The following is a 16,096-nucleotide window of genomic DNA, read 5'->3' as shown; positions in this document are numbered from 1 at the left end:
TCACTAAGAGATTCTGCCAAAGCACTTGCACCCAGGTCACCAATGAGCGTGTTGCAGTTCAGAGTGATGCGCCTCAAACCAGCCATACAGTCAAGATCAGGTCTCCTGGAACGAAGACTCTCAGCCCAGGTTTCTTCATGCCTTCTGGTAGTCTGATACTTTAAGATCTTGGCCATGTGATCTGCTCCCTGCCATGTCAGATTACACCCCGTGAAGTTTACTGTCTTAAGAGTGGTAGAGTTCTTTACACCTTGACAAATAACCCTCCAGACCACTACTGGACACAGGGAAGAAGTCGGCCGCGCTGTCGCAGCGCAGCTTCACCGGTCATCACGGCCCGAGTGCGGCCTCGGGGACGCTGGCTGTGGACACGATGCCCACACCCGCCTGGGGGCCCCGGCTCGCCTCCTGGCCCCTCGGGCGCCCACCGCCCGGCGGCTGCGACCCGCAGCGTGCGCACGACCCGCGTCGCAGCCGGAAGACGCAGGGCCACGGGTCCCAGTTAGGCAGGCCCCTCCATGCCGCGCTCACTTTGGCGCTGGCCTCATCGCCCTCTGCGCCGGGGGGCTGCCGTTCCAACCGGCAGGCGGCCCCGTGGGCCATACATACATTTTTAAATGTACCCTACAATCTTATTAATCTGGACTAAGATATATAAACAGCTCTCAAATATAGTTAATACAGTAGTAGTAATTTATAGTATTATTTACATGAATAGATGTTTGAGTCTCTAGAGTTTTGTTCTTAGGAAGCTATAACTGTTTTTCTGCTCCAAAGGGATACTATTCTTTTGGGAAATCAGCTTGAATTATATCTTTTCCCTCTTAAGTAGGTACTTTGGCCTCAGTTTGGGTAGTACAGTTTTATTTTCAAGTATCATAACACAGATAAGAGCTAGGTTTTCAGGACTCTCTGATATTTCCACATTGTCGATTAGTCCAGCAGTTATTTATTTCTCTGCCAATATTTATTTACCCTTTTATTCATTAAAGTATGAATTTGAACACGTGTCATTTAAAACTTCCCGTAAGTATTTCTTGTGCATTTTATCTCCCTGTGAATAGTGATGCTATGGTCCCTGCAGCCGGCCTGTGGAGTCTTGACTTGCTTAAAAACAAATTCAGCATGAAGTCGTTGCCGGAAGAGATACAACCAGATTGCCTTTCTAGAGACACCTCCCTGTTTTCTAGGGTCACCCCTCCCTTTAACAGTTCTCTTGTGCCCTGCCTTCTGATGCTTTTTGGTCATGAGGCTTGGGGAAATAACTTACCTTCACCTGAATTTCTTCACACTGGGAATTGGCTATGGACCAGACTTTTTCCTTGCCTTTTTTTTTTTTTTTTTAATTTGTTTTTTGGCTGTGTTGGGTCTTCGTTGCTACACACAACCTTTCTCTAGTTGTGGCGAGGGGGGCTGCTCTTCGTTGTGGAGCACGGGCTCTATTAGCGCGGGTTTCAGTAGTTGCAGCGTGTGGGCTCAGTAGTTGTGGTGCACGGGCTTAGTTGCTCCGCAGCATGTGGGATCTTTTTGGACCAGGGCTCGAACCCGTGTCCCCTGTATTGGCAGGCGGATTCTTAACGACTGTGCCACCAGAGAAGTCCCTTCTTTGCTTTTTAAAGAGTTGATTTTTTTTTTTCCTGGAAGCTTGTGGGATCTCAACCTTATAGTCCATTAAAAACTTCAGATATAGATTTCCTGGGTGTTCTGGGATTTCTTTATATTATGCTGAACAAGGCTTTATAGGAACCCCCACTTACCCATCCACATAAAGGTGTTTTTTTAGTTGAAGACGGTTTTATTTCCCTGACTTTTGTTTAAATATTTCTGGTCTTGTATATATCTCCTGCTTCTTTATTATAAATTTATATACAGATTCATTCATTCTCATATTTATTCTCTCCTATTTGCATTATGTAGATGGATTGCTATATGTAAAGGTACTTATAACACATAGTAGGCCTTTAGCGAGTTCTGATTAAGTTACATTGATTCTGTAAAACTCCTATTTAGTTAAATAAATTTATCAGTCACCTACAATGTGCCAAGTTCCATGCTGGTTGCTGGTAATGGGAAGATGAGTATGGCACAGATACTACCTTTGAGCATCTTGAAGTCTAGTGAGGCAGACAGCTGACTCTAACGCAATATAAAGTAGTAACTCACAAAAAATTGGAAGGATCTTAGGCTCTACCAGTTTTGGTATTTTACAGTGTGTTTCCTTCTGAGCTCTAGCTGGTATTGAAGTTTTCTTTTTCCCCTCCCCCTGTTTTGTTTTTAAATAACAATGTATCACTGCTGCTTTTGTAGTTCATTTTTAGAGAATGAGTAGTAAAAGGCTAAGATTTAATGTGGAAAATGTCTCATGAAGAAAGTAAAATGACATAGGATACAGGTTGAACTAAAATATTACTAAGAATATCACTTAAAATACGATAATAAGTATTTTGTGCACAGTTTTCCAGAAGAAGTTGTTCTTTATCGGGTAACATCTATGGATTCTTAAGAGTGGGAATATGGCATTCCTAATTTAAAGTTTCCTTAATTTTTATAAGTTTGACCACATAGCTGATGGCTTTTTTCATTTTCTTTCTTTGTCTGAATATTTGATGTTTCCTCTAAATAACACACCCTCACGTTTGAATTGTCATATCAAATTTAGACCTACTAATTATGAGTCATATTTTTTAAAGAGTAGTGAAATAAAGATACATATTGTTATGGATATAATTACATTTCAGAGACTGAAGTTAATGATGTTTAGTTTGTAGAACAAGTTTATTTTTATGTACTTGCTGACAGCCCACACCAATAACTTTATTTATATTTAATTCTATTTTGTAAACCCCATGTGAGGTAAACAAACCCAGTTTATCTAATTTATTATATATTCATCAAAACTATTCTTTTAATAAAATTTTACTTATTTTTGAGTTTCCAAAAGTAAATGTGGACATCTTTGTCATTTAAGTGTTAGGGTTGTCCGGGGTAGTTTTAGATAGAAGTTGCTTCTTGGTTTCGTTGATGAAGTATCACGAATTATTGTCCAGAGAAAATGAGAAGGGCAAGGGCAGTAGGGTTCCCAGGGAGAAGTAGACAGCTGTCCTGGTTTAACTAGGACAGGCCTGGTTTTCGATGAACCATCCTGAATGGCTATGTATTCAGAGTCATGACCTAAGAAATGCCTTTGATTTTTGTTTCTTCCTGAAAAATAACATGATGGCAAAGGAACCTTCCCAGACCAGCTCTAGTGTTTGGAAGGGACATCCAGGTGCTGGCTCTGCAGTCCTTCCAGACACTTGGGGTCATGCTGGTATTATTAATTGAGTCACTTCTTTCATTGTGTACATCCAATTCTCTAGTCAGAACCTAGAGCCAGTTGGAGCTCCACCTGACAAGAACTGCTCTGGGCAGTAGAACTTGGATTTCCAGCACAGCATTTTGCTTTTCTAGTGAAAAAATTTTTTCTGATTAAAAAGTTGTATGCTTATTATAAAAGTTTAAGCAGTACAGAAAATCATAATGAAGAAAGTAAAAATATCTAAAGTCCCACCATCCACGCAGTGGTTAAGAATCCACCTGCCAATGCAGGGGACACGGGTTCAAGCCCTGGTCCCGGAAGATCCCACATGCCATGGAGCGACTAAGCCTGTGCACCACAACTACTGAGCCTGCATGCCACAACTACTGAAGCCTGCATGCCACAACTACTGAAGCCCGCATGCCTAGAGCCCATGATGTGCAGCAAGAGAAACCGCCACAATGAGAAGTCTGCACACCACAAGGAAGAGTAGTAGCCCCCGCTAGCCACAACTAGAGAAAGCCCATGCACAGCAACAAAGACCCAACGCAGCCATAAATAAATAAATAAAAATAAATGGATTTTAAAAAATGTTTAAAGAAAATTCCACCATCCAGAGGTAATCACCTTTAATATTTTCCGTAATAGAAAAGAAATAGGCACTGGGATATTTTTCAGCTTTATGTTATAAACAATTCTAAGATGAAGAATACAAGCATGACATGGCACTTTTTGTTTTCCTTAATAGCTTTACTATACCATACAGTTTACCCATTTAAAGTATACAATTCAGTGGTTCTTAGTATATTCATAGAATTGGGCAACTATCCCCACAATCAGTTTTAGAACACCTTCATCACATGGGAAAGAAACCCTGTGCCCCTAAGTCACTATCACCACCCCTACTCTTACCTCACCCCCATTCCTTCATACCTCCCAGCTCCTGGCAGCCACTAATCTGCTTTCTGTCTCTATGGATTTGCCTGTTCTGTACATTTCATGTAAATGGAATCATACAATATGTGTGTGATCTTTTGTGACTGGCTTCTTAGCATAATTTTTTCAAGGTTCATATATTTTGTAGCAGGTATCATGTATGGCAGTTTGAAAAGTAAGTCATTATAAGAAAGCATGTATTCATGTATCTAGGCATACTCTCTAAGTTTTAACAATTGACTTTCTTATTTTCACAATTGATGTTTGTGTGTTAAAGTTGTAGGAGTATGGTATACAGTGAAAATAATGACTAATACTTAATATTTTTTTTAAATAAGGAGGTTACAACCAAAGCAGAAAGGCCTCCTCATATTCTTTAGTTTAAAAAACTCAACATTTAAAAACTTGGTAAATTGTGAAAGTAGAATTGTGTAGTAGTTTTCTTTGCCAAATTCAATGTAAATAGAGATGAATGCTTGGCCATTTGTGAAATCTCTGAAGTTTATTCTCTTGGTCCCCAGGCTCAGTTTTCTTGCCCAGCATTGTCCTTCCTTCACTTTTTTCCCACATCCAAGAGCATTACCTTAGAACTGCATACTTTTTTGGTTCTCTTAATTCTTTTTCTCTTACAAAAGTAGGAAAGAACGGACATGGTCTTTGAAAATTTCTGTATTATACTTTTAAAATGAAAACACTTTTCTTGGTTAAAAGAATTTCAGCTCTTTACATGTGGATGAGGAAGCAAAATTGCATGAGTTTCCTTAAAAATGATCTGAGGTGGTCTCATCTCATTGGATTGCCCACCACCCCCAAATGAGCCTGGCCCATGGAATTGGGTGCCTTTATCATCCCCCCCGCCCCAAACTTTCATTTTGTAGGATGTCACACATCTATTTTCTCTCTGTCTCCCACTTTCTTTCTTGTCTGAATATAAGTTTGTACCACTTTGCCTAATTTTAATGTATGAAAACTTTTCTCGTAAGTCTTTAGACAGATTCTTCATATTTCTTAGAAAATTTGGTATTAACCCAATTTTATACTTATGCTTATTATCTCCTTTCAAATTTTTTGAAGTGGATAACTGGGAAAAAACATATATAATTATAAAACTAGAAATAGGAAATAAGAATTCTGAGTGAAGGAGGGAGAAATAATTATATTAGTTGTCTGGGGGCTAATAGTAACTCCAGTTGAGTGTTGACTGCCAGAAAGTTCTAGTTAGTACAAAAAGGAAGCATACTAGTTGACCAAGAGAAGAATATCACAGGCAGAAGGCATGTGCATGTGTAAAAAAGGCCCTGCAGCAGGAGGAGCATATAGCTTATTTGAAAATCTGGAAGACCAATGTACCTGGAGTGTCGAGAGAAACAAAGTATGAATTGGATGAGTTAGGCCACAGCCACATCATGGGGAGAAAGCACCGGAGTTTGCTATTTATCTTAAGATCAGTGGGAAGATATTGAAGAGATTTTACTAAGGGAGATGATTTGATCTGGTTTAGTTATTGAAGTATCACTGGCTGCTGTGGGGAACGGGAGAGGTACAACATCAGAATGGACAGTTTATTTAATAGTCTAGGCTGGTGGTCCCTTAATTTTTGAGCTTATCTCCTAATGCACGTGTATTTATAGCTTATGTATATGTTTGGCGTTGACATATTGCATACATTGTAAAACATGAAAAATAGAACTGTAAAAAGGATGAGAAAAAAATTAACAGAAATGGAAGTACTACTATGTTCTCTCCTACCATAGGGTATGTTTAGCATTCTGGGATATATGAATCCCACTTTGAAAACCAAGAGATCATGGAACATGAAGAGTGACAGTGGAGGTAGTTTGGAGAACAATGAGGAGATTGCATTAACAGGACTTGGAAATAGGTTAAATAGTAGTAATGGAAGGGCCCTAGATATCTGGTTTGCATAACTGAATAGATAACAGCTCTGGTTAGAGAGTTAACAGATACTCTAGTAATAAGCTAATCATCTTTGTTAAAGTGCATTCTACCTGAATGTGGTGTTTTCTCTGAGCATATATGTACTTAATAGTGCCTTAGTAACGAAATAGAAGGGGGTGGGGATGGTGAGGGGATTTGATCTATGCTCATGAGGAAGAAACAGAGAAATGAATGCAGGACACGGGTTACTCTTACCTTTAGACGTGTTAGGATATGGCAGGATTGGTAAGTTATAAACCCCTCAACTTCTAGTTGACTCTTTCCATTTCTTTAACTGGAGACAGTCACTCATTCCACATCTAAAAATAAATGGCCTTCAAAACAGATGTTGGACTGATGCTATTGCCAGTCAAGCCTAATCAATTATCAGCAATTTATCAACTGTTAGCAGCCATTTTCATTCTTGCTTAGAGGGGAATAAAATGCATTTGAGGCCCTAAGTTGGGGGAGAACTAAAGAAATGAAGAGGGGCGGGGAAACCCAGTCATATAAATAGTTTTGCTTAAGATTCAGTAATGAAAAAAAAAAGAGAGCAGTTCTATATGATGGTATTTTTTTCACATGTGGCTATAGATACCTGATACCTCATTTTTTGAGATATATAACGATTTTCCTTTATTAAAAACTGCATATATTTTAAAACAAAATTTGAAATTCTTTTGAAAATGTTTTAAAATGCCACTTTAAAATTATCATCACTTTGAATAAAATTGACTATTTATAATTCTCATGTCTTTTAGCACAGTGCCCTGCAAATATGGTACCTTTTTCCTCCCAGTTTTATTGAGGTATAATTGACAAATACAATGGTAAGATGTTTAAAGTGTACACGGTGATGATTTGATACACATATAAATTGTGACAGGATTTCTTCCATCTGGTTAATTAACACATCTATCACATATTTATTTTTTTTGTTTGGTTGATTGGTTGTTTTGTTTTGGTGAGAACATTTATGTTCTATTCTCTTAGCATATTTCAATTATACAGTACAGTGTTATCAACTGTGTTTTCAACCGTGTTTTACATTAGATCTTCAGTCTTTATTCATTTTGTAACTGAAAATGTGTACCCTTTTACCAGCCTCTCTCTCTTTCCCTCACCCCCCAGCCCCTGGCAACCACTTTCTACTCTCTGTTTCTGTGAGTTTAGCTTTTTTAGGTTCCACATCCAGGTGATTCCATGCAGTCTTTGTTTTTTTCTCTGTCTGGCTTATTTCGTTTAGCATAATGCCCTCAAGGTCCATCCATATTGCTGCTAACAGGATTTCCTTTTTCCTATGGCTGAATAATATTGCAGTGTGTGTATATATATATATACTGCATCTTCTTTATCTGTTGATGGACACTTAGGTTGTTTCATATCTTGACTATTGTGAATAATGCTGCACTGAACATGGGAATGCAGATATTTCTTCAATATCCTGTTCTCAATTTCTTTGGGTATATACCCAGAAGTGGGATTGATGGATCATATGGTAGTTCTATTTTTAATTTTTTGAGGAGTATCTGTACTGTTTTCCATAGTGGTTGCACCAGTTTATACCCCATGGTATCTATTTTTGAACACAGGCAACCATACCACTGCAGTGTTTTCTTCCATTCTATTCTATATACCTTAGAACAAACAAAAACACATTTGCTTTCATGCCTTCTCAAAAATGGTTATAGTAGAACTTTGCAATCATGAGGATAATACCTGGGGCCCTAATGATGGTCAGAAGTATGATCACTACTAATTTGCATGCTACGCTGTGCTCACTCAACAGACCAGCTTTCCAGAGAGCACAAATCAAATTAAAACCAGCTGTAAGCAAACATTATCTCATTTAATCCTCAGAAAAAATGCTGAGCTGGGTAGTTTCTTCATTATAAATTTCTTTGAGATTAACTCCTGGTAGTGGAGACCTCTAATGTTAAAAATGTGAATACTAAGGGTCTACTATAGTAATTATATATTGCAATAAAATACAGTAATACCAATCAAATGACAGCCTGTCATTTTCTCCTACTAATATCTCACCCAAAGTTTGTGTATTTCCTTGCTTGTACAAAATGCCTAATGCTAAAGGACGTTAAAAGGCGGGGAAAAGCCTGAGGGATAGCTGTTTTACAAACTATATTAGAAATAAATGAACAACCGTGACAAGACTATTTCAAGGTCAGAGTAGCTCATAAGGATGGTCTTTTTTCTTTTCTAGAAGTCTAATATAGATGTTAAGTTTTGATTGTTTGATGCATCTTAACCGCTTTAGTTAACCTCTTTAGTTCATGCTTTCCTTTAGGGTGCATCCTTATTTCTCTTAGCCGTAAGCCTATTTTAATACACTGATTTAAAGAGAAGTGTCTTTTTTTTTTTAACTGAATTTACTCAATCTGTACACTGAACATTCTTTTCCCATATTCCACCCTCCTCCCTCAACTGAGTGAAGAAAGAGTTAACAGCATCAGTATTAAGCAGGGAGTGCTGTTAGCCTTATGCATATGATGGAATGAATAATTTAGTATCTTCGGGAAATGCAAACTGCAGTAGAACTCAAGCAACCTTATCAGAATTTAGATAAGTATTTTACGGGATGGTATGAAGTAAAAGTCAGTAGAAAGAATATGTTTAAAGATACCAAGTGCAAGAATGTTGCATAATAGTTTAAACTGTGAGAAGATTGGGGATTTTGGGTCTTATGTGGTAGTAATGTTTTACCTGAATTCTGAGGATTGTCAGATGACTTTTTACCAAAATGATCGGTAATGGAATGTGGCAGTTTCTTTGCTGTCAGAGACGAGATAATTTCTCAGGTTTTTCCTGTAAGTTTTTAATATTTTCCGTATTTTTTTTTCCTCCTTTAAATATGAATGAAAGGAACTGAAGGGTAAAACCTGAAGACTAGGCATGTTTATTTAATAAAGGCTTTATAGAAGTAGTCATTTACAAACATCGGTAAGACAGATTTTTTTAAAAGTTTAAACAAAATATAATTATTGAAAATCTTCTAAATGGTTTATCGTCTTTGGCATGATCTGATTAGGCTAGTAGACATTTTATATGTATGCCTGTGGTCTTTTTTATGTCATTACTGTAAATATTGTGCATGCGACTTTAATAATAATTGATTAAGTGGGTGGAAGTACTTAGGAAAGGTGACATTCAACAATCTTATTTATTTTGTGTTTGAAAATATCTGCTGTATTTAATATCTTTAAAACAAGGCTTAAACATAATTGGATTATATTAAATCTAATTTCTAAAAAACAATAAAAAATTCTCCTATTTAAGATTTATTACTATTTTCAGGTGTGCATTCTTTAAATATAAATTGGTTTGGTTCTGATTCTATGCAAACTTTTAGTTAGCATAAATTGTATTATTTAAGAATACAGTTTTAAGGGAAATCTAAATTACTGTCTTGTTTGCCTTTATGTAGTCTTTCTTAAGTCAATATATTTTTAACTTGTTTATTGTTTCTTGATTAATACTAGTGGAAAGAGAAAATCTTTCCTATGCTGAAAAGAATTTCTGTAGTATTTTATTTATAGAAAAGTACTGATGTAAAGTTTTGAATGTCACTAATGTAAAACTAAAAGAAATTTAATTTTTGTTTTTCCCACCCCAGTTTTGAGTGTCACCTTGCTTTTGTAAAAGCCTTTCCCCTTTTCATAAATTATCATCTCCTTCTCATTGAATTTTTTCACTTAAGGAGAATTTACCTCATTAATACTTAAGGTAACTTTTAGTATAGGGAACCTAAATATTAAATGGCTTTTTGAGGTGGCCACGCATTTTTTAACAAGATTTTGTCAAATTCGTATGCATATATACATATTGAAGAAAAAAGGAAAATAAAATGTGGCTTGATAAAACAATGAATAGTTTTGCTGTTTTTCAAAGATGAAAAATGAAGATATTCTTATTTGACATCAATGAATATATAACACTTTAATTGCTGGAGGCTGTGTAAAATGGCTTTGGTCTTCAACTAGTAGAGATGAGTTCATCTCATGTTAAGCTAATTTAAGCATTTCCCTTAAATTTTTTTCAGCTGCAAATTCTTTTAAATGAGCAATACTAAAAGAGGGTAGCTATCATGGAATTAACTAATGGCCATAGATCTGACTTCCTGTATCTCAGGTCCACTTACTTTTTAAGATAATTGTAAAATGCAAATCGATTGCATTCTCTGATTGTATAACTCAGGAAACAATTAAGCTATAAATGCATCATTTGGTCTGTGGCTTATTATAGGGTTTTTTCCACAAATAAGATTACACATAAAAATTTTTAACAAGTTTATGTTAAAGAGGATACGTTTTTATTAAATTACAGAGTTTCCAGAATGAGGATCTAGCTAGGACGTATGTGTAATACGTTTTGAACCTTTCAAAGCACCTTTTAGTTTATGTGAAGTTCTTCAGATGGCCCCGTTGTCCTTTGAAGCTTCTAACACCAAGGTGTCTGTTGCAGCCCAGAGCAAAGTTACTGCTACCCAGGACAGCACTAATTTGCGATGTATTTTCTGTGGTAAGCAACATTATGTTTACATTACTTTTTCAAGCTGTGGTACATACTCCTTGCGCATTTCCATAACTTTTGTTTCCTTAGGCCATGGTCTGGTTTGTGGTATTTGGGATACACAGCAAGCTACTGTTTTATGTTGTGATATTTGTTGTGGTTCATGTAGGTGATTTGGTCAGCTTTTGAGTTGGCTTCTTAGTAAGGATTTAGTTAGAATTAGGATCTCAGAACTAATTCTTGTTCACTTCTTCCAACATGAATGAGAGAGGTTTTTGTTTGTTTGTTCGTTTTTGTTCTTAACTATTTTGTTTGAGAGCAGTCTTTTTAAATTAGAATTTAAGGGGAAAAGTTATATTCATCTTAATATGATTTGGGGAATATAAATGTGATTTATTGGAAGGGAGCTTTTGCTTAACTTGAATTAATTTTCAGGTGTACATGTTGTAAGGCAGATGTGAGCTCTTATTAATAGGTTGATTTCTGATTGACAGCCTCCTTTATTCAGTAGGTTAGATATCTGTGGCTTAGGAGTGAATTTAGGCTTATAGAGTGTTTTCTTTCACTCTCACGCTCATATACACACATGTGCACATATATGTGTCGTTTGCATGGACAAGCCAGTTATGTCACTTAACCGTTCCACATTACAGTTAATCAGGTACATGCATATCCTTCTCCTTACACTAGGATGTATCTATATATGTACACATATACACAACACACACACATCTGAATTCTTTTTATTCTCATTTGATCCTAAAACTTTCTGATTTGAAAACCCAAGTTCAAAAAGTGACTTTTAAATCTTAGAGCCTTTTTTTTTTTTTTTAAACTCGTATATATACCTTTTTGACTACTGTATACCTTGGCTGGCCAGATTGTTTTATGAGAGATAAAATGATATATACTACTAAAATTTTATATAAACAATTCAGCTGTGTATATGTACTTTATCCATGTGCATCAGAGTTTTTGATATGATCCTTCAGTATTACTAATATTGTTTCTTTACCTATAAAGAGAATTGTTTTAAGATTGATATACTTGCTGGTTTAGGCAAAGAAGCATGTGTTATACATTTCCAAAAATGAAAATTCTAATGCATTTCTTAATCACCTGCGGTTTTATTTTACGATCTCTCCAGGTGACAGTTACAGCAGTGAGCCTGTTGTGCGGCTCCTTATAAACTCTCCACTCCTTCTCAGGTTCCTTAATTGATCGTTACAGATTAAGTGATTAATTAGTAACTTTTAGTTCTGATTTTTCTGCCTCCTCCTGGGGGTTCTTCCAGGCGGTCTGTTGAACTTAGCCATGAGTGATTGTTTGTGTTTGTGTTATTAGGACTCTTTTTAGCTCTTTTGAAAACCTACTTGATGTTCTATACTTCGCTACTTACTTAATATGTGGAGTTCCACATGCAGAATAATAGAGTTTACCCAACTGCAGAGAAAAGATTGATTTGGCCTTCATAAAGGTGAATTTTTTAAGTTGTAAAATAATGTGTTAAAAAGCAGTTTCCCCCAGTAGTATGTTTAATTGATTTAACTGGGTACAAACAGTATAATTACCACATTGCTAAGTTTAAACTTGATTGTATTGTGTATAATAACACCTATTTGTCTTTTAGTCCTGTGTTTTAAATAGTCTGTGGCTAAGTGTGAAACTAGGGCTGTGAAAATTAAAATGTGACAGTAAGTGAAATATGCTTTAGCCAAAACTCAGTATTGAAGTCAAGACTGAACTGCCATTCATTCCTGGTTTAGAGAGACATTCTATTCTGATTTCCATCATTTATAAGATACCATATCAGTGACATGGACACATTTTCTTTATTAGAAACGTGTGATTTGCATACTTTGCTATATGAATTCTAGCCAGGACAAATTAAGACCAACCATTGTCTTTGGCTGCGGTAATAGAACAGAGAAAACTAACCCTCATGTAGCTACTGTTCTTTATGATACAATAGTAGGAACAAAGCAGGTTCACTTGTCCCTTCTCCTTTTTTCCCCCAAAAGAGCTGTTAAGCACCCTGTGATGCTTATAAAATACTGTTACTTACCCACTGGTTAGGAAAGTACCTTTTTTGCATTCTCTGAGAACACAAATACTCATGTAGGCATATGACCTATGTGAAGTAACTAATAGTTATATTCCAGAAAATACAGTGGCAGCTGACAGCCTTGCCTAATCTTAATTGCTGCTTCATGTTGTGTGTGGTGCCTTTGGTATAATTTAACAATTGTATAACCCAGTAGAATGTCTGACAAGAATGAAGAATATAATTGAGTACCTGAAGTTCATAATTTACCTAAGACACTTTTAATGCTCACAGTATATTTATATTATTTCTTAAATGCACATGAATTTCAATGTGCTTGTTATTGTTAGTCGACAACATTGATGAAGAAGAAACAAACAAAATAACCAGGTTAAATATGGATGTGAGAAAATGCCAGGGGAAGGCGTCCTCTCTTCTGCCCCCCAGTTAAAGAAGGTGTTTGGGAAGACAAATAACCCACTATCACCAAGAACCATGTAGAAAAGAATTTTAAGAGTTGTTCAGTTGTTCTTGGATTCCTCCCATTTTAAAAGGATCTTCCTTGTAGTAAACTATTTTTATAATTAATAATATCAGCCAGAAAATATTGCCCACATTTTCAAAACCTCCTTTTAAAACAAGCTTGCTGAGTAAACTTTTAATTTAAAAAAACAATCCAAAATAGTTTTTATAAATTGCTAAAAGAAACCTTTCTCACATTCAGATTTTTTTGTGAGTTATATCAAACTTTGTGGACAGTTTAATTAAAAAAAAACACCTTTAAATAAAATCAGTAGGAGTGAGTTAAAATTTTGACATCTTTCTCTTGAATTTATGCATTTGAGTTAAAACTTACATCAAGAGATTTTAATTGGTGAATTTAATCTATTAATATTATTGTTGAGCTACAGTGCCTGATGTAGATGTGAATTAGTAGGATCGAATTCTTTGAGATTGATGCCAAACAAATCTACCTACTGACATTCACTGCTTAATTATTTGAGTAGCATGAAGTTTTTACTTAAGTACACAAACATTGTTTTTAAAACTAGTTAAACCATGATGGTCTTGTGAGTTGCCCATGCTAAATGCTCACATTTAATATTTTTGGATAAATATAACTTTGGAAAATACTTCCCCAAATAGTTTATATTTTCTCACACTTACCCTCCCACCTTGTATGTCCCCCTCCTCTACCAGAAGAGACAAGTAAAGTACTAAACATTAGGGTATGGCTTAATATGACAGTCTATTTTTATATCATTATGTTAATATCCGAAAGAAGGAAAGAATTCCAGTCTGTCTCCTAGACACATTACATATTTTCATTTATGCAAACATTTAAGTGCACTTTTAATTTTAAAAGCTTTATTTTATTTTTTTTGCTGTTACTGATTACATGGGGTTAATATATTTTTATATTTCCTCTATGTGGCTCTTAAAATAGCAGAGTCTTTTAGGAAATCTAATGAAATATCGCTGCAGTTGTCATCTAATTTGTCTTCAGAGGACAAATTAAATGATTAATCTAAAAACATGTGTAAAGAGATGAGGAGAAAATTTAGTAGGTAAGTTCAGATCAAATTATTTGTTTTTTTACACTTGGGATATAAAAGTACTGTATTATATTCTAATGAACCTTATCCTTCTCTTTGTGAAATCTTCTCCACTAGTATGAAATACTTTGTGCTTTTAACTCATAGATTACAAGAGTTTGCTTTAGCACATAGAAGCATTTATTTATTAATTGTTTTTTATACTAGTGGTCTACAAAACACTTTCAAATTGTCTGCTAGGGGCCTTTGCTGGCACACTAGAATTCACAAATATGTGCAGCGTATCATTACTCATATATTTCTCTCCAAGAGTGGAAGATAACTACTGTTTCTTTATTCTCTTGTTTACTGGATTAGGTTTCAAGATTGTTCTGTTGTAACCATAGGCATTGTATATTAGGTCCAGTATTTTATTTATCTCATTTTCTGACACATAATTTTTATATCCAGTGACATTAAAATGTCCCATTATTTAGTGGCCTTCTTTATGAGATGCTAAAAATGGGTCTGCATTTTATATGATGTGGGAATGAATGGTCATTAGTTTCTCATGACAGAACCATGTTGGTTTGAACGCAGGTTTTTTTTTGTTTTGTTTTGTTTTTACCCCAAATGAAAAGTTATTATGATTACCTGTGTTACATTAAAAATTCAGAGAAGTAGGTTAATTATGTATGGAAGTTTAGCAAATGTTTGTTTTCACCAGTGCTGGAAATGCCAGGCCATTAAATAAGAATGGCAACTTAAAGTGGGCAAATTTGATAAATGCATTAGCATGCATCAGTCTAGTAATAAGGTTCTCATGCTCTCTCTCTCCTGTTTTTCATTTCCAGTGTTCTATTTAGGTGAGTTTTTTGAATTCTGATTTTTCATTTAAGTTCTCCCTCTCCACTTCATGAATAAGTACCCCAAAGAGAATGTCTCATTGTCTTAGAAACGTCAAGCTTAGGTGCCTATTCAGATGCTCATTGAACACTTGTTTTACTCAAGCTCTTCATATATAAATGTTTATTTTTCCTTTATTGTTGATGTTTTCCATTTGTTTCAAGTAAGCCTTCTGGAGATAATGACAGTATTATGTTGCAGTCTTTCATTTGCTGTGTGTTATATGAAGCTTATATTTTATTTTGCTAAACAAAAAGAAGATACATTTGTAAATATGTGATGGTTTTATGTTATTCTCATGATTTTATCTCCTCTATCCAGTGCAATATAAAGATAATGTTCATCTATAATGTTTCCCTCCCTTTTTAGGGCCGACATTGCCTAGACAAAATTCACAACTACCTGCCCAAGTTCAGAATGGCCCATCACAAGAAGAATTGGAAATTCAAAGAAGGTAAATTCACAAGTTATTTGCACCTTTCCTTTCTACTACGGAAGACCAATCTGTGAACATATGATATTGAAAGTAGATTATGTCTCATCAGCCATTTGGAAGTCTGAACTTTTATTGTTGTATTAAGTTTTAGAATCACTGTTAATAATCAAGCAGATTCTTAATAGGCTGGACAAAAGATGTTATAAAATTTCATATATGCTTTTTTGGTAAAAATCATACTTGTGAATTTAAAATATTTTAAATACTCTTAACAGTATACAAAATGTCTTTACACTTCAAGCAGTCTTATTTTTATAGCAGTTAAATTAATCTGTGATCATTATGCCTGTCACATGACTGGAAAGTTGAAATAGTGTTGGCTGTTTGTATAAGGCATTGAATATTGAACAGGAATAGTAATGGAATACAGAATCATTCTGTTTATGATTAAACTGTGATTGAATGAAATCAATAAC

The 16,096-nt window shown here is 35.3% G+C and overlaps 1 protein-coding gene across 13 annotated transcripts in view; it reads left to right on the top strand.

The window, feature by feature from the left end:
• ENAH (ENAH actin regulator) overlaps nucleotides 1-16,096 on the top strand; it is a 156,925-nt gene that overhangs the window by 101,089 nt on the left and 39,740 nt on the right. For 7 of the 13 annotated variants that reach the window (XM_082349732.1, XM_082349730.1, XM_082349729.1 and 4 more), the window contains exon 4: nucleotides 15,554-15,638. In XM_082349732.1, the coding sequence (XP_082205858.1) occupies nucleotides 15,554-15,638 (85 nt within the window). Of the gene's footprint in view, nucleotides 1-10,651; nucleotides 10,709-15,553; nucleotides 15,639-16,096 lie in introns of all 13 variants that reach the window. The other 6 variants (XM_082349728.1, XM_082349739.1, XM_082349734.1 and 3 more) reach the window with 1 other exon arrangement.

This window comes from Balaenoptera borealis (assembly GCF_965194805.1).
Source record: "Balaenoptera borealis genome assembly, chromosome: 1".
NCBI lineage: Eukaryota > Metazoa > Chordata > Mammalia > Artiodactyla > Balaenopteridae > Balaenoptera > Balaenoptera borealis.
This window is presented reverse-complemented; position numbering and strand designations above follow the sequence as displayed.